This window comes from Chenopodium quinoa, unplaced genomic scaffold (genome assembly GCF_001683475.1).
Source record: "Chenopodium quinoa cultivar QQ74 unplaced genomic scaffold, ASM168347v1, whole genome shotgun sequence".
NCBI lineage: Eukaryota > Viridiplantae > Streptophyta > Magnoliopsida > Caryophyllales > Amaranthaceae > Chenopodium > Chenopodium quinoa.
The window spans coordinates 2,670,705-2,693,727 of NW_018744460.1; the positions used below are offsets into that span (position 1 = coordinate 2,670,705).

General features: G+C 35.6%; 3 protein-coding genes across 3 annotated transcripts; 2 read left to right on the forward strand and 1 right to left on the reverse strand.

Annotated features, from left to right (window-relative positions):
• Positions 1–1,799: 1,799 nt before the first annotated feature.
• Positions 1,800–3,756, forward strand: LOC110697269 (universal stress protein PHOS32). The gene is made up of 4 exons (XM_021874634.1): positions 1,800–2,257; positions 2,361–2,470; positions 2,574–2,692; positions 3,213–3,756. The coding sequence occupies exons 1-4, from the start codon at positions 2,083–2,085 to the stop codon at positions 3,301–3,303; spliced, it is 495 nt and encodes a 164-aa protein (XP_021730326.1). The 5' UTR covers positions 1,800–2,082; the 3' UTR covers positions 3,304–3,756.
• Positions 3,757–15,507: 11,751 nt separating this feature from the next.
• Positions 15,508–18,242, forward strand: LOC110697270 (universal stress protein PHOS32-like). The gene is made up of 4 exons (XM_021874635.1): positions 15,508–15,953; positions 16,436–16,545; positions 16,663–16,781; positions 17,872–18,242. The coding sequence occupies exons 1-4, from the start codon at positions 15,773–15,775 to the stop codon at positions 17,939–17,941; spliced, it is 480 nt and encodes a 159-aa protein (XP_021730327.1). The 5' UTR covers positions 15,508–15,772; the 3' UTR covers positions 17,942–18,242.
• A 393-nt stretch (positions 18,243–18,635) lies between these two features.
• Positions 18,636–22,508, reverse strand: LOC110697271 (mitochondrial import inner membrane translocase subunit PAM16 like 2-like). Its single transcript, XM_021874636.1, has 4 exons — positions 22,076–22,508; positions 21,863–21,950; positions 19,132–19,265; positions 18,636–19,016 (listed from the first exon to the last, which is right to left on the reverse strand). The coding sequence occupies exons 1-4, from the start codon at positions 22,076–22,078 to the stop codon at positions 18,891–18,893; spliced, it is 351 nt and encodes a 116-aa protein (XP_021730328.1). The 5' UTR covers positions 22,079–22,508; the 3' UTR covers positions 18,636–18,890.
• Positions 22,509–23,023: the final 515 nt, after the last annotated feature.

Sequence of the window (23,023 nt, forward strand, 5' to 3'; positions counted from 1 at the left end):
ATAGTATGGTTTAATTTAATGCTATATATGTTATAATATCAACATGGTTTTACCATGCTATTAGAGTGTGGGTTTTACATGTTGAGTATACAATAATTATGTGTTGAGCCTTTAATTAGGTTCCAACTGGTGAGTTATATGTGCTTTAATTATTAGCTCTTTAATTAGTATAATGGTCATCAAATAAACTGTATAACCTTTGACCATTTTATTACTCTAATGTATTATCATACCATATGTATAATACTTAGAAAAAATTGATTGCAATAATCCCAACTTTCGGCGATCTGCTCAAAATAATTCCAACTATCATCATTCTCAAAATAATCCCAACTTTAAAACAATCTGCTCAATTTAGTCCATAATTGTTGAGTGGTGTTAGTAACCTATAAAATAGGTTAATTAGACAAGTGTTTTGTTTTCATTGGTTCTAATTTAATTAATCAAAATTTTATATAATTAACTTTAAAAAATTAGCTTTTGATTAGTTAAGTAACCCAGCCCACACTATATATAGCCATGTAAGCCATCCACCAGTCCGCCACCATTAACACACCAAATCACCACCGTCGTTGCCCACCACAACTCCACCATCACTGTCATTAACCCCAATACACCTTATCACACTACAAAACCTCTGAATTGTACTCCACCAGATAAATCACAATGAATTGTACTTGATAATTAGAAGCACCATTAATATAATATATCCGAAGTATATTATATTCGTATGTAGTACTTTCTCTAGGTTTTTTTTTTTTTATTTATTTTATTTTATTTATACTTGCAAATAACATATATATACTTTCTTGGCTTAGGAAATGATTATAAAAGGCAAATGAGCGAATTAAGTTATAAAATTATAATTGTAACAACATAACACTTTCTTCTTATTAACAATATTAAAATTATTACTAATTAATTTGACCATTTGGCTAACTTAATATCTTCTTTTAAGTGCATGTTAAACTGGTGTGTTGTAAATAAATAAAAATTAAGTAGGTCCTAAGTGAAATCTAAAATTTTTGTCGTGGAGAGAGCTACAAGGATAAGAAGACATATGTGATCTATGTCAATATTGGGTATAATCATCTAACCTAGTTTATATTTACAAATGATTATTAATAATACTATTGTTTAGTACTTCACATAATAATATTTAAATAATTCATGGTCGAATCCAGGAATAATAAATTTTTACCACTAATCACATGTAGCAATATTATTTAGGGTATAATTGAATATACAATTAAAATTTGTATAACTAGAAATAAAATATAACTACGCTAATGCACGAGATACATCCAAAAGATACTCTTACTAAAACATGATCAAGTAGATTTATGGGTCGGACAAGGCCACACATCATGCCGGTGGGCCCGTATAATATATAGTATATTTTATTTTAATGTGAAGTAATTAAAAATAAGTCGAATGTCATGTAGGTTGGCCTATTAGGCTTGTACCAGACTCATCATGCTAAAATTTTAAAATGATACTCATTCAAAACCCAAACCCATCAATGATTGTGCAAAGCTCATCTTAGAATTGGTCATGTCGTGTCATATTTGACCAACTTATATATCAATTTGACCCATGTTCAACTCTATATTTGAGAAAAGGAATAACTTTATATCAGCCCAAATGTCCTAATACTACACACTAAACTGATCAACTTGGAGATTGAGCCCAAATGTTACTTGTATGTAAAATCGAGCCCCTTATGGCCATCAATTAAAGCTAAAAAGTCAACCCAAACATGGGAAACAACAACAAAAACAATCAACCCAAATGGCAATTTCGCGCAATCGCGCAGTACTCAATCAACAGACAACAAGCACATGAAACGACCAGCAAACAGTTAAGCCAACTCAACCAAAACAAAATCAAAAGAAATCACCGAATATATTCACGCCCCTGTTATTCTCTCTCCTCTTTACACGCTCAAATCTCCAAAACGTGTCCAATTTCTCAACAATCTTCTTCCAAAAGTAACCCAAATCAAAAGCATCTTTCTACTATTTCAACCCATCTTCTCATTTTCTTCAAACAATCAAACCCAGAAAAACTAAAGAAAAAAAAATGGTAGGAGCAAAGAAATTCGGAGTAGCAGTTGATTTTTCAAAGAGTAGTAAATGTGCACTTCAATGGGCAATTGATAATTTGGCTGATAAGGGTGATACGTTATATTTAATCCATGTTAAACCATCTTCTCATGATGAATCTCGTAATCTTCTTTGGAGTAAATCGGGTTCTCGTATGTCATCTTTGCTCATTACTTATTTCATACTTTTCGCCTTCGGATCATACTTTATAGTTTCATCGATCTATTGATTAACTTATTGGAATTTATTGTGCAGCGCTTATTCCTTTGGTGGAGTTTAGGCAACCGGAAGTTATGAAGAAGTACGAGGTTCAGACTGATATTGATGTTCTTGATATGTGTGATACTGCTTCTCGTCAAAAAGAGGTTTTTTTTTTTATAAATCAATTGCTAATTTTTTTTTTTTTTTTTGGGGGGGTTTTTGTTAGTTACTGATTTTTGTTGTTAATATGTTTTGGGATGAATGAAGATACATATTGTAACGAAGATATACTGGGGAGATGCAAGAGAGAAGCTTCTGGAAGCAGTTGATGATCTGAAATTGGATTCTTTGGTTATGGGATGCAGGGGACTCAGTGGTCTTAAAAGGTATTCTTAATTTCTGTTTATTATATTTATTAATTGCTGTTTATTAAATTCATTAATCGATATATTTTGGTGTTATATTACAAAATTGGGGAGGATTAACTTGTAGATTAATACTTTTATGAGATCTGTTCTGCTTTCTGACTTCATTTGAGTTAAACATAAAGTGTTTAATTAAAGAATTGAATTGGTGATTGGTGATGTCGACGGGATTTGATATGAATGTCCGAGACTTCATTTGAAAGACTTGTGCACATAATGTTACGGAGTATGTTAATTGAGACAGACTTAACCCCACTTAGGTTATTGATGATCGCGACATGTTAGCATACTGCGTCTCTTTCTAACAATTAGACGAATTTTTAAGGGCAGGGGATCCTCAATTCCTCGTACAAATCGATAATAAGTTCAATGTCCCATTGTTTTCTGTCACAAACAAAGCTTAGTTTAGATGCGTTACTTTAATTCAATGGTTAATTCCTAATCAACGTAACTAATTTAAGGCTGGTTACTTATTTTTCAGGATTATCATGGGAAGTGTGGCGAACTATGTGATGAGTAATGCTACTATACCAGTAACCATTGTCAAAGAGCCCGGATTCCAGAGGGCTTGATTTAGCTGTACTAGTCTGATATCGCTGGCTATACTTGTTGAGAGTCTTGAGACTGATTGCTCATCCATTAGCCGGCTATTACCTTTGAAGTTCATAAATCGATATCTGTTTCTTGATGATCGGATATCTAGTTTTACAATTTGTTGTTATACACTTAATTCAAGTACTTGGTGTTGCTAATAATGTTGGGATGCCTTTGGACCAGTTCAGAGCTCGATATCTATGCCTAGATTATCAGATATAAAATCTCACAATTTGTTGCTATGTACTTGATAGTACTTGTGTTCGCCTTCAAACCGGTTTAAAGCTCGATATCTGTTGCAAGATCAGATACATTTGACAATTTGCTGCACTGATGTATCTGATTTAGTGTTCGCTTAATCCTTGTTTGGTACATGTCTTTTAGCCAACAGTTTGGTTGGATTTTAGCTTTTGGATTTTACATGTTTTCAATTAAGCTATAATGGCTTATTTTACTCAAAACTTCAAAGGGTTGAATTTTTTCAACATATTATGTAAACTATATCGTGCTAGCATCCGGCTCAAACAATCAATTCTACCACATATTACATTATTACAGAAGTCAACTGAATTATGGGTGATTGCAGCCTAAAAGTGTTAATTACATTTGAGAGACCAAACAACCACTAGTAAAACTTGTGGAGTCTAATTGTCGCGTTTTTTGCAAAGTTTAAGGTGCTACATTATTACATTGTGCTGTACTCAGTGTATTTATACTTAAAAAAAACAAGTTCAGATGTCATGTGGTGCTCCACTAAAGTGTTAACCACTGAATTATGTCATATTACATACTTCCTCCATTTTAATACTATTACAACAACTGGACTTTTACACTATTCATCACGCTTGTTTTACCACATATTATGATTTATACGTAAAGTAAAATATTGTCATGTAGGGTCTTGTTAGATTCTTCTCGTAAATTACTTTCACAATATCAACTTTTTATAATTTTTACTCTTATGTAATTATAAAATATGCTTTGGGATGCGTAATTTCATCCTTTTTGCAGTATTTGTAGGAGATAAATAGGTATTATTATGACACATATAATGCTAAGTAAGTGATTTTTGGATAGATTTTTTAAGATAAAATTGTTGTATAGAATTTTATTATCGATATAATTCTAATATTTCAGGTATACAAAATAAATCATAACTTTTAATAAATATCCTTTATAGGTATTATTGTGACACATATTATGCTAAATAATCGAATTTTAGATAGATTTGAAGATAAAGATGTTGTACAGAATTTTATTATCGATACACTTCTAATATTTCCTATATACAAAATTAATCATAACTTTTAATAAAAATCTAATAACTTGGTTCTATTTTCATCCTAAAATTCGTTTTAAAAAGTTCTTTAAAATAAGATCCATTTATACTATATTTAAAATAATAGAGAATTAGTAAAAATAAGTTTTAATCGGTAAAAATACTTTCAGTTTAGTAAAAATAATTTAAGTAAAAACAATTTATGCCATGATCAGTATAGGTGTTCTTGGATTTCTTGTTTGGGCTCATCATATGTTTACTGTGGGCTTAGACGTTGATACTCGTGCTTACTTCACCGCAGCTACCATGATCATAGCGGTCCCCACTGGAACTAAAATCAGTGGATCGCTACCATGTGGGGGGGGGGGGGGTTCTATGCAATACAAAACACCCATATTATTTGCAGTGGGGTTCATCTTTTTATTCACTGTAGGGGGACTCACAGGAATAGTCCTGGCTAATTCTGGGCTAGACATTGCTCTACATGACACTTATTATGTGGTCGCACATTTCCATTATGTACTTTCCATGGGAGCGGTTTTTGCTTTATTTGCAGGACTTTACTATTGGGTGGGAAAAATCTTTGGTCGAACATACCCTGAAACTTTAGGTCAAATTCAGCATGTCTAAATATCCTGCATTATCAAAAGTGATTATATGACCGTATTTAACATTCAAGTCAAAATGTTTATCCGAAAATTCAATAAACAACCTGAGCATCTGGGGCACAATACTAGTCACTAATAAATAAAGTCGATCTCGTAGCTGGGCCACGAGACAACGACACTTGACACTCCAATTTTTCTCCAGGTGTCGTGCCACATAGGTGATAAATATTTGTTAAACATCGCCCACAAATTACTACATAAAGCCCACAAAATTCACTTGGTTTGACAATATTGCCCTTGACCTAAAAAAAAAAACACTCACACTCTCATCGCTCATCTTCTTTCAACCTCTCTAAAAAAAAAAATCAAACAACGGCAATGTCGAGGCGGCAAGGCAAGGAATTGGCGGCGGCGGCGGAGGGAAGGAGGTCCCAAGGAGGCAAGGTACAATTTGTAAAAAAAAAAAAAAAAAAGGAAAAACCGCCGTGACGGAGGTGGGGCGCCCTGGCTGGACGCCCAGCCAGCGGTGGTGGCGCCAGCTGTAGACGCCGCCACCAGTAGGCTGGCGCCTGGGCTGGACGCCATAGCCACGGTTGTGGCGTTTATTCAAGGCGCCGCAGCCGTGGCTGTGGCTAGGGGTGTACAAAAATTGGCCCGGACCTGAAACCGGACCTGAACCGGACCGGACCTGACCCGGACCTGTTGATTCGGGTCCGGTCCCGGTTCTTAAAAATCCAGGTTCCCGGTCCGGACCCGGTCCAAACCCGGGGTTTTCAGGTCCGGACCTGAAACCCGGGAAAATCGTAATTAAAAAAAAAAAAAAAGAAGAAGAAAACCAAACTCTGAAAAATTGAAACTGAGTTTTCGTGAACTTATTTGTATTTTCGGTGGACTCATTTGTATTTTTGGTGTTTGAGAATCGGGACTTTATAGACTTTATGTAGTTTTGTAATTGATAATTTTGGTTTGTATGTAATTATTAAATTATGCAACAGGTCTAAAAATCACAAAACAGGTCCATATGCAGGTCCATATGCAGGTCCAACAGGTTTTGTATTAAAAAAAAACGAAAAAGACACAAAACAGGTCCATTCAGGTCCAAACCCGGACCGGACCTGATTTTTCAGGTCTGGCCCGGAACCGGACCTGTTAATTCAGGTCCGGTCCCCGGTCTTCATAATTACCCAATTCAGGTCCCCGGTCCAAACAGGTCCGATCCAGGTCCGGTCCGGTTTTGGACCGGTGTACACCCCTAGCTGTGGCGTCCAGCCCAGGCGCCAGCCCACTGGTGGCGGCGTCTGCAGCTGGCGCCGCCACCGCTGGCTGGGCGTCCAGCCAAGGCGCCCCCCCCCCCTTTTTTTTCTTTTTTTTTATATTTGTTTTAAAATATTGTTTTTTTTTTTGTGTAATATCTTTTTGAATTGTTTTTATATTTTGTTGTTTATTTTTATAAATTTTTTCAATTTTGTTGTATTTTTTCTATGTTTATATTTTGTTTACAATTATTTGTTTGTTTTTTTTGTACATTTTTATTTTTATTCTCTATTTTGATTTGTTTTTATATTTTTTTTGTGACTTTGATATTGTTTTTGGTTAGTTAATTTATTTTAAATTTTATTATTGATATTGTTTTTGGTTAGTTAATTTATTTTAATTGGGAATGAATTATTTATGTTTATATATATTCCTCTGTGTTGGTTTTATTTCCTTTCTAAGTGTATTTTTTATTCTATTATTTTTATTTAAGTGTTTTGTTAATTTCTTTATTATGTTAATTTGTTAGTATGTTTTTAGTTTATTTGATTTGGGTAGTGGTAGCTATTTTTCGTATAAATTTTTGTATGTTTATATATTTTAAAATTTTGTGTAGAATTCACTGGGTCGTCATGGTGCGGGGAAGAATGTAGAGCTTCTTAGTAGAAGCTATTCAGTGGAGAGGTCGGGGCATAGACATGTCAGATCCCGTGGTATTTCGGCCTCAGCTCGTAGAGAACGGATCCACCGTCGGGATGAGGATGACGATGACGATGATGATGCTGAGGAGGGTGACCAGGAGGAGGAGCAGGAGGAGGGCGCAGATGAGGATGAGGATGTGGACGATGGCAGTGGACCGTATGATGATTACGGTCCATTCAGTCAGAGGGTTGATGACATGTACGAGACACATATGGTGGAGGTGCGTAAGGGTAGGGGTGGTAGGTTTGTTAGTAGATCTGGCACATCATCTGCGTCCACTGTATCTGGGGCAAGCAGGAAACGGTCGAGGGCCGGTAATGATTCTTGGGTTGTTAGGAGTGAGGTGCCCGGTGGGCCTGTTGACGGGAGTGTGATTCCTAGCTTTCTAGGACACATAGCTGCCCGTATTTGGGAGGACCAGGAGAGGCCTTCAGTTACGGGGTTGTTGAAATGTCATACCCGGGAAAAGACTTGTAGCTTTTTGCGTACATGGGCTGAGGCTTGGCCGGCGGAGAGCGAGATGTTCCAGCGACTGGAGGGCACTGGGGTGAATCACGTTCCTGCCACCATGCACGATAAGATTGACAGTACGCTAATCACGGCTTTCATTGAGCGATGGCAGCCGGATACAAACTCTTTCCACCTTCCGTTGTCTTTTAATTAAGTTTTATATGTTGTTATTGTATTTCATCTTTTGTTTTTTGTTGTATGCAGTGGATGGGAAAGATAATGCAGGACGTACAGAAACTCTCTCTTGAGAAGGACAGCATGAGTGCAACAATGAGAGCTGTTGTTGATAGTCTGGAACAGACCCTTGCACAGTGGGAGTCGTCGTCGAGGAGGGATTACTGATGGTTTTGTCATTTTATTTATAGAGCACTTTAAATATTATCGTTTTAATTTATTAAATTGGACATTATGTTGTAAGTTTGTAACATTTTAGATTGTTCTTTTAGCTTCCAACTTAAACATATTATCATTGCTGTTTTTAAATTTTGATATAACCGTTCGTGGATCCGCGCAACTTACCCATGCAACATATAGAATGCAGTAAGCAATACAATATAAAAGATTAATGTTCTCATTAAAAGAGCAACGTACAAATAAGATTACATAGGAAGAATGTAAACATGAAAAACTAAAATGCAGCTAGGGTGTTCCATTCGTGGATCCGGTCATGATATAGCGCATCCCAACCCTCTACGCTTGCTGTGCGAATGTTGTACCACCGAGGTATAATCGGTGGCACTGGAAAATCGGATGACATGTCTAGTCGGATGAAATGTCAATATGACGACCCAAGAAACGCAATAGCTAGCTCTCTGACCGGTGTGGTGACAGTCTCACGCGACCGCCATGGGAGAACCGTGGTACAAGGATAATAAGCTTGACTATGCACTCCCAGGCCGAAATGCATGACTGCGCATTTGTAAATGTTTGCAACGGCAAACAGATCTAGGGGCGCATCAAAATAATGATTTTGGCCGCAAGGTCCACCTCCCCACCGGATACACCGCAGAGCGCCATCCAAGTCATCCTGGTACACATGACGATAAACATTTCGGTTAGAGGCAATTTCGCTGTACATCAACTGACGCACCAAACCGTAGTTGTCTTCGCCCATTTGAAAAACATCAGCCACGACCCGGAATCCGCAGTTACCATCTCCGACTACATCATTCCACCCTTCCAAGTACGGCATAATGATCGCAGGTATCCTTTCCTTGTACAGAAACTGATCAACATCGTTTCTTCCTATTCACCATATAATTATAGACAGTTAAGAAGGCAAGAGTAACACTTTAAAACTATGTGCAATGTAAACAACCAAAACGTATCAGTTCTCAGAGGCATATTCACAGACGATGAAGATTGACTACAACTAGATGACGATGTCCGACCACGAGCACGACCACGACCAAGACCACAGATATACTCAAACGCACTCCTGTTCCGCCGTTGTCGACCTCGAGGACGGTCAACTCCTTCGGGTTCCTCATAATCTAAGGTAGACGTGTGGAACATGTCATGAAGTACATGAGTAGCGTCACGAATAATAGAAGGATGGCTGGAGGACACTCGGTCGTACATCGAACGAAACTGCTCCAACTCCTCCTGTTCACGGTCGGCCGTTTGAGTGTCTGCATGCTCACCAATAACAAGCGTCCTCTAGAATGAATGGACCTGATCAACATGTAACGACGCCCTTTCTTCTGTAATAACGCGGTGAATGGTGCATGCGCAAGGTAATCCATGAGTTACTGAAATAGCACACCCACACCGAGCATACATTTCGTCAGCCAAGTCCCTCATCCTGTTCAGCTCAATGAGAATCAACCCCAAGCAGTAGTGCGACACACGACCATGGAGAATCTTAAATATAAAATGGCTATACGTCGTACCATGTCGTCGTCTGGAGTCCTCTAGAGAGTTCCTGATGCCGTTCTTTTGAGTTTCAATTGACTTGTTAAGTCTATCGAACAGTGTATCCAAAGCAGCGGTCGATGAATCAATCCAGTCCTTGGTAGCTCTATGAGCGCTCTCAACTCTACATGTTGTAGTGTTCCCGAAATGAAGTACCTGGTTTGTCCAATATTTGACAAACTTTTCCCTGTGAGGGACCCATTGCTGCATCACATAGTCCACCAGTGCCGGACACCACTGGTACGAATCCCTGAAGTTAGCCAATGCTCGCTCATACGCTTCCTCTGTGGTAGCCTGTAGGATCTTCCGCCACTTACCATTCACCAATCTCTCTGCCATTTCCAAATTCTTGTTGAAAAGGTTGTAGGCTTTCACTTTCACGCAGTTGTTGATGTGCCATGTGCACAATAAGTGGTTCGATTCTGGAAACAGCTCTGCTATGGGGGCAAAGAGACCTCCCTCACAGTCGCTGACGATGGCTGCTGGATGAACATTAGGCCCGATGTAGTTTCTCAGCTTCTCCAACACCCAATAATAACTTGGAGCCGTCTCATCCTTGATGATTGCATGACCAATCAGAAAGTTCTGGTTCGTTGGAGTCATCCCCATGATCTCAACCAGTGGGAACTTGTACTTGTTTGTCTTGTACGTTGAGTCGATCAAAATCACAAATGGCCAAGACTTGACCATATCAGCACAATCAGGATGCACAAGGAAAAGATGAGTCACCTCCGCTGTATCTTCATCAGAATCAAACCAGAACAGGTAACCACGTGATTGTGCCTGGTGTAGCAGTTGTTGTATAGGGTTCCTTCCCTCAAACCGTTCAAACCTGAGTTGCTGTCTGACGTTGTAGATGTGTCTTCGGTTTGGATGGTCTTCTGGAAATTTCTCTAACACAGATGCTAATATTTTAGCAGGCTTGAGTTGAGCATCACTCATTTCTTTCACAACTAGTTTCGCAGCAGGACTTAAGCCGCTCAGCTGTTGATGACCCTCTTCATATACTATCATCTCATGGTTGTGATACCCCCATTTAGAGTAACCAATCACTTCCCAACCGTCACGACTCCGTAGTTGTCGGACCTTTACTCTAAACTCACACCCACAACCTTTCCGCTTTGTATCAAACCGAGTGGTTGTACGAAAATCTCTTTCTTCTCTTTTGCGATAACGGTCACATCTCAAAATGCGATCCATTCTACCATCCCGTTGAGATTTATGAGTTACTACTACCAAGCAAAATCCAGCTGCAATTGCAACATGTTTTGCCCAATCAATCGCCTGTTGAGCTTCTTCGAATGGACCATCATGTCCAAATATCCCACTGTAATCATTTCCGTCTCCACCATAATCCTGCATCAATTATATATTACAATAAATACATTTAACGGATAATACATTTAATTTCTATATTTACACATAATTAACACAAAAAAAAGCATAATTATGTGTAATCAAACTTAATTTTTATAAAAACCCAATTCGAATTTTCAAACTAAATTTAAAAATATACCATTTCGAATTTTCAAACTTAATTTTAAAAAAACCTATTTCGAATTTTCAAAATTAATTTAAAAAAAACCCATTTCGAATTTTTTTAAAAAATCATTTTCGATTTTTTTTTTTAAAAAAAATAAATAAATAAAAAAACAACAACAAAATCAAAAAAGAAAAAATAAATATGTTAATATATAAGGGTGGCGTCTGCCAGGGCTGCCACAGCCACTGGACTGGCGCCTGGCAGGGCCGCCTCAGCCAGTAGAGTGGCGCCTGGCCAGGACGCCAGTCTGGTGGTCTGGGCGTTTGGGCTGGACGCCACTCTGGTGGTTCTGGCATCTGGATTGGACGTCCAGGCTACGGTTTGGGCGTCCATCCTAGGCGCCGGAGCCACTCCGACGGTAAACCGTGAATTTTAACGGTGATTTACCTCGTTTTCCGTCGACGACGACGTACCTCCGGCGTCCCCCGCATCTCCGGCCTGCCCTCTGGTCTCCCCCGGCGAGCCAGTACGGCTCCACATTTTTTAAACCGAGATTATTTCAATTTTAGAAAATGGGCATAATGGTCACACCAAGTCATATTTGTGGGCTTTATATGGTAATTTGCGGGCGATGTTTAGCGATTCACATTATTGTGACACATATGATATTAAGTAAGCGATTTTTGGATAGATTTTTTAAGATAACATTGTTGTATAGAGTTTTATTATTAATAAAATTCTAATATTTCGTACATACAAAATTAATCAAAACTTTAATAAATATCATATAACTCAATTCTATTTCCATCATCAAATTTGTATTAAAAAGTTCTATAAAATAAGATCCATTTATAATATATTTAATAACAAACTTTTATACAAAGATGGCCAAACAGTGTCACCAACTATTACAAGAGTTACTTCGTTAGTGATATAAGGGTTACTTGCTCAGTGTTATAGTGGTTACTCAATTAGTGGTATCGATAGGGGTTACTTAGTCACTGTTAGAGGTTACTCAGTTAGTATTACAAGGGTTACTCGATTAATTTTATAGGGGTTACTTTGTCTAGCCATATGGTGTGGCTAGCCGCATACAAAATGCATTGTTATTTAATTTATTTAAGAATATATTAGAGAATCAATAAAATTTTATGTTTAATAAAAATAATTTCAAGTAAATAATAACATAGATATCTATTTACAAACAAAACTACACAAGGTACACTTCATATGGTATCATATGTTTAAATATTCGACATTATCAGAACAAATTATTTGACCGTATTTAACATTCAAGTAAAAATGTTAGTTTAAAATTTTATCAACCATCTAGGCATCGCCCGGGCACAAAACTAGTATATCATATCACTAATAAATAAAGCCGGTCTCGCAGCCAGGCCACGAGAAAGCGACACTTGGCATTCCAGTTTCTCGCCAAGTGTCACGCCACGTAGGAGGTAAATATGTATTATCGTGACACATATGATGCTAATTAAGCGATTTTTGGATAAATCTTTTAAGATAAAATTGTTGTATAGAGTTTTATTATCGATAGAATTCTAATATTTCATATATACAAAATTAATCATAACTTTTAATAAATATCCTATAACTCAAATCTATTTTCATCATCAAATTCGTTTTAAAAAGTTCTTTAAAATAAGATCCATTTATAATATATTTAATCACAAACTTTTATAAGTAGCTCCAACTATTACAAGAGTTACTTCGTTAGTGTTATAGGGTTACTTGATCAGTGTTATAATGGTTACTTAATCAGTGTCATAGATAGGGATTACTTAGTCAATGTTAGAGGTTACTCAGTTAGTATCACGGGGTTACTTAGTCAGTTTTATAGGGGTTACTTTGTCCAGCCAGATGGTGGGGCTACCTGCATACAAAATGCAATAATATTTAAGTTATTGAAAAAAAAAGAGAGAATTAGTAAAAATAAGTTTTAATCAGTTAAAATAATTTTAGTTTGGTAAAAATACTTTCAGTTTAGTGAAAATAATTTAAGTTCAATAAAAATAATTTCAAGTCAATAATAACATATACTTCGTATATATCTATTTACAGACAAAATTACAAAAAGTACACTATTATATAAATATAAGTTATATGATATCGTATGTCTAAATATTTTACATTATCATAACGAATTATTTGACCGTATTGTTTTTAAACTTTTTAGTTTGAATGTTAAGTACTTATATAATCCTTTTGATAATGTAAAATATTTAGACATACGATATCATATCACTTATTTATATAATAGTGTACTTTTTGTAGTTTAATTTTTAAATAGATATCTATGTTACTATTAACTTGATATTTTTTATTGCACTTAAATTATTTCTAATGAACTAAAAGTATTTTGACCAAACCAAAATTATTTTTTCTGATTAAAACTTATCTTTACCGATTTTCTATTTTTTTATTAAAATCTATATAATATCATATCATATCACTATTAAATAAAGTTTGTCTTGCAGCTAGGCCACGAGACAACAACACTTGACATTCCAGTTTTTCACCAAGTGTCAAGCCACGTAAGGAAGAGAATTTTGGATAGATTTTTTAAGATAAAAATGTTGTATAGAGTTTTATTATTGATATACTTCTAATATTTCACATATACAAAATTAATCATAACTTATAATAAATTCTAATTCCATCATATTATTTGTTTTAAAAAGTTCTTTAAAATAAGATCTATTTATAATACATTTAATTTATTTTAAAAATAATACATTATAGGAAAAATGGAAACTAATAACCCCACCTTTTGGTGGTCTTCTCTAAACAATCTCACCTTTAATTAATCTCAAAATAATCCCACCTTTAAACTTCATCCGCTCAAAATGGTCCTTGATGGATTGTTAACCGATTTAATAGGTTAACTTAACACTTGTCACAATTCTATTGGTTTAGCATTTTTAATATTAATTCTAATTATTAGAAAAGCTTTCTCTCTCATACCTCCCCCATCCTATTACCCCTGCCTACTCAAAACCACCGTCCACAGCGTCTACGCCCCCTCCGCCGTCCTTTCTCTCACCTCTCCTTCACCACTTTCGTCGTCATTAACAAACACCCCTGCACCACCAGCCTGCCTGTATCAGTGGGACGGGTTTAGAGTGACTTGGGTGGGGTTTTTATGTTGTGGCTTTTAGTGTGAGGTAGATTTTGGTGGTGGAGGGAGGGTTGGATTTTGGGTGTTGGGGTGGGTTTTTGGGTTGGGTACGGTCTGGTTCGGGGTGTTGGGATTCAGTGGGGTAGGTACCGTAGGACTTTGGGTGGTCCAGGTGGTGGGTTCATGTGGTAGGAACAATCCGATTTGGGGTTTTCAGTTTGGGTTAAGAACTTGTGAGATTCCCAAGTGGGTTTTGATGGCTGGCAAGTGGCGAAGAAGGAGGTGGCTTTGCTGGTGGTGGTTGCCTGGTTGGTGAGCCCTTGAAGTCTTAGTATTGTTGGTGATGGTGGTAGTGGTAAATCTGGTAATGGTGGTAGAAGGCCCTTATTAAAAATATAAAAAATAAATTAAAAAAAAAAGATGATTTTAACCTGTTTAATAAGTAACCGGTAAAAAGGACTATTTTAAGAAGATAAGGTGTAAAGGTGGGATTATTAATTTCCATTTTTCCTACATTATATATATATATAGGAGTTTTTTCCTGAGATTTTAGAGCGCCACATAGGATTTTAATTTTTAAAAATTTATTAGAGCGCCACGTAGGATTAATATTTTAAAACACTACAATAGAATTATGCCACGTAAGATAAGGTTTTTTATAGCGCTACGTAGGAAAATGTTATATTTTAGCCAAAATGAAAAAAAGAATTGCAATTTATTTTAGATCTAAAATTTTATATTAATTATAAAAATAAAATCAATGCATTTTCTGTGTGCATGACCATATCGTGTGGCCGGCTGAGACACACCAATACTCTGACCGGATAACTCTGATCGTCCGAGTAACCCCTGATTGATCGAGTAACCCCGACCATACGTTGTGGCCAGCCACGTATGAAACTTTGTGAAATAAAATATTATCTTTTTATATTAGAAATTTTATCTAAATATGAGAAACAAAATTAATAATTTATTTTATAATGAAAAATTCAAGTAGTAAGTAAGTGAATAAAATCACAAAGTTTATCAGATATATTTAATAAAATATTTTATTTGAAAAATACAAACAAACCGTGCGTGACATGGACTTTATCTAGTTTAACTTAATTTCAAACTTAGTTCATATTCCATAACTCGTCTAATATCCTAGGAAATGCGGAACCTTCTAGGACTTGAGGTTTCTTTCCCATTCAAATAGGTCTCCATTTTTCAAAACTCGAGACGTTTCTGTGCTACATGGTTACATATGTGGGTGGACACAGGCCTCCAAAAAAAATGAAGATTCTCAAAAAAGAAAGAGAAGAGAGGAGAAGAATCAACTCCAAATTCGGACCCGTAGCAATCGGAAAAGACAAGGGGCAGTAACATTATGATTTCCTCTTGTTTGTCAGCTTCTCCACCTTTTACTATTCGTAAGAAACTAGGGGCGCATCATTTTTATGTACAGTTTTCTCCGCTTTCAACTTTTGACAATTTCATTCATTCATTTTTATTCCAACTTTCAATCATTCTACAATCTTCTTCATCATCTCATTGAGACTTTGGAAGAGAAAAAAAAAGAATGGCAGAAGAAGGAAAGAGAGTTGGAGTTGCTGTTGATTTCTCGGTGTGCAGTAAGAAGGCGCTCAAGTGGGCGTTGGATAACGTGGTTCGCCAGGGTGATCACCTCATTCTAATCACGGTTCGACCTCAACATGGTTATGAGTCCGGTGAAATGCAGCTTTGGGAAAAAACTGGCTCTCGTACGTATTCTTTAACCAACTGCGTTAGTTGACATTCTTTTTTTTTTTTTTTTTTTTTTTTGGTAGTTGAAAGTTTGGAGCAAATCTTGTAATTGACAAAAGGGTAAATTTTTTGAATCAAATTTTGCTGAAGTTTTTTTAAGAAAAAAGAAGGGGATGACAAACAGAGCAGATGCATAAATATATTCTTTGGACACTTTAAGAGGTGCTTTTAAGGGCGTTTAAAGGGACAAGCTTTTTAAAATAGGTATTCTGTAAGACCTACAAAGCCAAAAAAATATGGTTAAAACAAGTCAATTAAAAAGGAGGGAAAACTTTGCTTATAGAAAAGATTATGTAGAAGAGAAGACTGCAGGCTGCAGCAACCTTGATCACGAAATTAACATAAACACGAACCCGAACATAGCATTTTAATGTACAAATAGCAAACACTTATGTTACAAGATAAGGCTCATATTACTCGAATTTTGATTTTTCAACAGCTTTTATCCCTTACGATGACTTCTCAAACCCCACCATCATGAAGAAATATGGAGTCGTACCTGATGCAGAGACGCTTGAGATTGTGAAAAATGCAGCTCGGGAGAAAGGGGTATGTTATAACATTAATTTTTAGCCTTCAGCATATATATATTACTCTTGGAACAAACTGCTCTCGAGTTTTTAGTAGTGTCCCTTCATTTATGAAACTGACCTCTTTATCGAACAGGTTGTCCCACTCTTGAAAATCTTCTGGGGAGATCCTCGTGAGAAGTTATGCGAATCAATTGATAGCATTCCCTTGAGCTGTCTTGTTATCGGAAACAGAGGACTAGGAACACTTAAGAGGTTGGTTTTGGTTAAATTTCTACCTTGTGCTTAGGCTTGTATAGATTCATCATGTTTTTTATATCTCATTGGTTGTCTGGCTTTTGTCTATAAAGCTTAATAATGTCATATCATCTTTATAGTAAGTCTTCTGAAAATTGCTCCAGTTCCCTACTTATGCAAGAAGAGGAGTGACAGATACTTCTTCGGTACCTAAGTAATAGGTCATGTAATAAATTGAGTTAAATTACCTTATAATTATCCCTCAATATCAAAAGTTAGAACCCCATCCTGTCCTGAGCAAGAAGATCCCATATAGTCCTGATTCACTAGGCAGGCTTCTGAAAAAAGTAAATTCCAGCACAAACTTTGGGGCAGTATGGGAGAAGAGGAGCAAAGGTGTCAGTGAGAAAGGAGCCCAGATGAACAAGAAGGTTAGATAATGAAATAGTGCTTGTATATAGGCAAAGTATATGGCCTTGAACCTTAAGCAAGAAGAAGAATTGGAAACCATTCTTATTTTCTCGGCCTAGAATTGCTGGGGTTGGAGGGATGGTGACTTGGTGCATGATTTTGGGATGGGGGTTTCAGTGTCTTATGAGTATACCAGAAGCTGGTTTGGAGATATTATTTTAGCTTGAGACCTCTGTGAAAAAAGGATTGATAAGCAGTTTAAGAAAAACCACTGATTAAACACCATCAGTAGGGCTTAAGGAAAACAATTGTCTGTGGTCTGTGGAGCGTAAGGTTCTGCATGAAACATCTGAACAAGATGATGAATTTTATAGTACAACCTCTTCTTTCTCCAACTTAAGATCAAGAAGTGAATAGATTACAGAGTATTGGGCCGCATAAATTCTGCTTGACTTATTGGTTAAAAGATGCAGGTGTAATAGATAAGAATACCATAGCAGCCATCTAAGAAAAAAGAACAATCTAATGTCAATTCTGCTCAAAAATATAATTTCATTTTAAGTACTAATCTAGTCCTTTGATCGAATGATATATGCTTGTTTTAAAAGCCAGCGAAAGGGAAATCACTATCTAACTGGCTTGGGTCTTTCACTTATGCTTAAGGATCTTACTATTCTTATTGTTTTCTTCATGACAGGGTTTTCTTAGGCAGTGTCAGCAACCATGTGGTGAACAACGCATCTTGCCCTGTAACCGTTGTGCGCTAAGTCATTTCATTTCAAGCTGAGTTTCAGCTGATTTAATCTGGCGGGGGGTCTTGTCACTTGAGCCTCTGTTGGCCATTTGGGTGTCTCAACTCTCGAGTTAGTTCAGTGGAGTTGTTTTTAATAAGTTATGTTGTTTGTAGAATTTTGTTAAAAGTAGAAACTCTTATCTTAAAATGGCATGTATGTGTTCAATTTACTGTCAACCTGTAACTGATGTTTTGATTTACCCTCAGGAAGGGAAAACTGCTTTCTTACAATAATTTCTACTGTATCATCTAGCACCTAACAAAAAGGAAAATTATACTCCCCGCATTTTTGTTAAAATTTTTTGGGTGTTCCAATACGAACTTCGCACTTCATTTTTCTTTCTCCATCCTCTCTTTTCCAAAGCTTTTTAGGGTTTCCTCATCCACATTCAAGATTTTAAACTAAATTTCACGAACTATTCCTAATCTCTATGTCGATCTTTTTTTATTCAGTTAATTTTGGAACGGAGAAAGTATATGCAAAGCCGGGGTTGTTTTGGGGCGTCCATATATAATTCAAAACCATTTGTTTTGTATTTCAGCAAATTCAAACAAGATAAAGGTTCATTATAAATGCATAAATATATAGCTAGCAGTTTTTAAATGCATAAATATATAGTTCAAAACCATTTGTTTTTAAATGAAGTTTTTAAATGCATAAATACAGATTCAGATAAGACATCATTTGAAACTTTTAATAAGAAAAAAAATAGATCGTGCATACATTATTTTGGCCACTCGAAAGCAACTACTCTCGAAATTTTTATGCAACAAGTAGCCACAGATATTCAGATTGATGGGGCAATGGCACACTAGTTACAAGAAAGAATGAATGTTGTTCAAACAATACCATTCTAACTAAAAATATTCTATGTTAAGGCAAAGCAGCACTGCCTGCGGGAATGAAGATCCAACCAAGCTTTTTAACAAGAATAACCCTGACCTTTGTTTTGATATACACTCTCCAGCTGTTCCTTTGCTCGATGGACCTTTGATTGAAGGTAAAAGCTCCCTTGCTTAGCATTCCTCTCAAATAAAACGTCGTACTTCTGCACAAGTCAAAATATATATGACAAGGAGAACTATGCAACAGGAAAATTAAAGCTTAAAAATCACATCTGCTTTTATATAAATACATTATTTAGAAGGTGAACGAACACTGACTTTCACAATTTCCTCCCAAGCGGCATTTTCAGGGACTCCAAGAATCTGTCTTGCTTCTTGCTCTGTGAGAGCCCGACTTGCTTTACGAACCGTGTTCTGCATTGCTTCTTGTGCAGTACCAGTTTTAGACGCATCTGCAGTAAACAAAGCAACAATTAATTAAGCACCATGATACCCAAAATTGTTCTCCAGTAAACTTAGAAATTAAATAAAGAAAACCCCCAACATTTATCTTAATGCGTCCACTTATCTATATATATATATGTTGGTTTATGAAAGTGGAGCACTAAAACAACAAATCATGCACCATATACATTATACACTCACAACCAAGGTTGAAAAATTCTGCAAATGTATTTTAGAACAAAAGAAACTATGCATGAAAAGTTTGAGAGATTATTGAATGAAACATCATATAACAGCAAAAGTCAACATATATTACAGCAGCACAAGGAAATACTGCAGTTTCTCAAACATTATCAGCAACCTGAGAATATAAAAAATAAAAAATAAAAAAAAATAATAATAATATTGAAAACTTGGTAATGGTCCGTTCTCCCCTCATATTTCACGTATTGTACAAGTATTTCAGCTGGCTTTTCCAATCAGAAGTTACCATGCAATACAATGCACAATACAAACTATGAAAGTACAGTAAAGTAAAATCACACAAAAGTTGCCAAAACTTCACGATAGAGCCAGCAAGAAATGATTAGAAAAGGTCTAACAAATTCAATTTTGTTGAATCGATATCTATACACAAACCCAAAACATGCACTGGGCAGTTAAGAAAGAAAAAAGACCATTGATATTAACGGTTTAGACTCTAAACAACATAGTGGACTGCAGGACTCTTCAGTAGTTTCAGTCTTCACAATAGTTTATTACAGCCTTTAAAGGTTCTCATTAACTTATTTAGCAAAAATTAAGTAAAGGAAGGCCATCACCTTTTCTCCCTTACTTTCCTTCCATGCCCCACCTCACCTCGCCAAACAACAAACAAATATTGAAAACTTCTCAACATTAAAAACATGGATGATCTGGAGAAAACTACATAAAGAAATTCCAGCAACTTCAATTTGGGATAAAGCTGGTGTGCAGGGACATCTAGACAGTTGACTATAGCCTTCCTCCAAATTTAGTTCAAAATGTTAAGACCATATAAGAAATTATTTGTTGTCATTAAGTTTGATGATGTCATTTCCAAACCCTAATAAAAATCCAAAATCTTTGACAAGGCAGAAATGGCATTCAATTAAGACAAAAGAGAAAAAGATCAGGGATTCTCATAAAGAAACAATGTAATCTCTCTTGTTTCCCTTGTCATATCAAGAGTTGTTCCGATTGTATAAATTGTTTGCATAAAGAAAGGTATTCACAACCATGTGTATTATCACGAGAAAAAAAAAAAGAAGACAAATAGGAGATAAAGCTATGTAGTTTAAAATCTCCCTTAAAGAGCACATAGGCCCTACCAAGGCTGTCACCCCGTTCAATTTAATTGTCGTGATCCAATAATTCAGACCCTTCAACTGATGCTATTCAAAGAACTTAGAACTGGGGAATTGAAAAAGTTTTATAATGGAAAGAAAAGCACAAAAACAAACCTCTATAGAAAATTCACTGGCATTGTACTTCCTCGGAATATAAAGGACCTTACATTAATCTTCTAATAGAAAAATATTGACTCAATATTGGAAACTGATACCTTGATACTACTATCAAGGCAATAATTAAGAAATTCTCCCTTTCAGGTCTTAGATTAAGACCTATCCACAAATTAGACTTCATCAAACTTTACAAATGAGACAGAAACTTCATAAATTACATGACAGGCTGTAAAAGTATTATACTAATGAACTACAATTTGATAAGATGGAAATCATGGAATCCTTCAAGTAGCCAGAACCGAACTCCTATCTCACTCAAAGTGATTGTATGGGAACAGAAATACCATACATTCCTATTTCAATAACTAATAAAAAGCTTTAAATTCTTTGAAAGATCTGCCATTTCTTGAAATTTCTCTTCGGATTCAAAATTGTGGTGTAATGTGTATCCCCCCTGTTTCGGTCATGGAATAGATGAAATAAGTAAAAAAATGAATTTTTGTTCAAGAATGAAATCTTATTGGAACTGTCAGGGAATTAAAGGATCCTATATCCACAACTAACTCACTCCATTTTACATCATTTGTTCCTCCATCTTAATCATGGAGTTTTCAATAGCATAATATAGTACAAATTATTCTTCTAACTCATAGAAAAACAGTATGTTCTTCTTCCACAATCTTCATCACAATGTCAATAAATCCCCCAAACAACACTTATTCATAAATCTACAGAGAACAATGAGCTAAGCCCCAAAGTCCTTATATGTCTATACGATAATGAATCGAGCATCAAGATAGTATAGTTTTAAAGTGATGTTCACCAAAAGCTTTGTACATTTTCATCTCATTCAAATTAAACGTTTCCTTTCGTCACTGCATTCCTCCCAATCAACAATACGTCAATAGCCCAAAAAACTCCACAAATAATCCATTTGAAATTCCATCTTAAAACCCACTTACCGTCCCATCTAAATCATCAACCCTCAACAAGTGAACAACCCATAAAAAAGCCTATAATTCAGGGTTTTTTTTTTTTTTGGCTCAATTATAATCAAATAAATAAATGTACAATATTTATAAGAAAAAATAAATAAATAAAGAAGGAAGAAGGAAACTTACTAACAATAGCTTGACGATAAGCTTGAGCAACGGCCCGAACTAACATCCCAGAACCCATCACAAGAACTTGAGCGAGTATTCTTGCTGCCTGCCCACCATATAAATCCAACAAATGAATTAATAACTAACTAAACAATATCCAAAAAAGAAATAGTTATAATTATAATTATAATTATAAAAATAAAAAATAAAAAATAAAAACCCAGAAATTACCATATTTGGCTTTAATTAATCTCAGACTCTCTGAATAACTGAGTAGAGCTGAAAAATACAGGTTAATTTCAGAATATAGGAGAGAGAAGTATAATTAGGTTTTCTCCCCTGTTTTTTTCTTTTTTTTTTGGTTTTTTTTGTTCTTCCGGGTTTTTTTTAAAAGTTTTGAGTTCGGGAAGTTGGCTGCCTATGGCGGTAGAGAAGAAACGAAGGTATCAATTTGCCAATTTGTGTCTTTTTTTTTTTCTCTCGTTTGTGTCTTGTATCACAAGAAATTATGCTAGTTGGGATGTGAAAATAAAAAATAAAAAAAAATAAAAAAATTATACGGAATAGTTTGTAGTAGAGCGATTTCTCCGAATAATGCTAAAATACAAATTAATTTCTTATATAAATTGGTTTAAAAACTATTTCCCACAATACTGTCCATGTAGGATCGGATTCTAGGTTTGGAATTTTGGCAGTATAAAACCGCTAATAACGTTGGCGGTTCCATACATAGAACCGCTAAAGGTATTAAAGGTTTTATGGATAGAACTGCTAATGGTATTAAAGGTTCTATGCATTGAATATCTAATATGGGGTACCATTAGCGGTTCTAAGTTGAAGCTACCTCGTTTACTTTAGCTTTCACTTCTACTAGATTATATAATACCATTAATGATAAAATCAAATTATATAGAACCATTAATGGTATTAGAGGTTTTATGTAAAGAAACGCTAATGGTATTAGAGGTTTTATATAAAGAACCGCTTATACCATTAAAATTTTCTATATTAGTTAAAATTGCCAATAAAGCGGTTTTATATTAACAAATACCGAACCTTGAAACTGAGCCTGCGTGGATTGTATTGTGAGAAATAGTTTTTAAACCAATGTATATAAGGAATTAGTTTATGTTATTACATTATTTTGGGAAATCACTCGTTTGGAATATCCTATGAAGT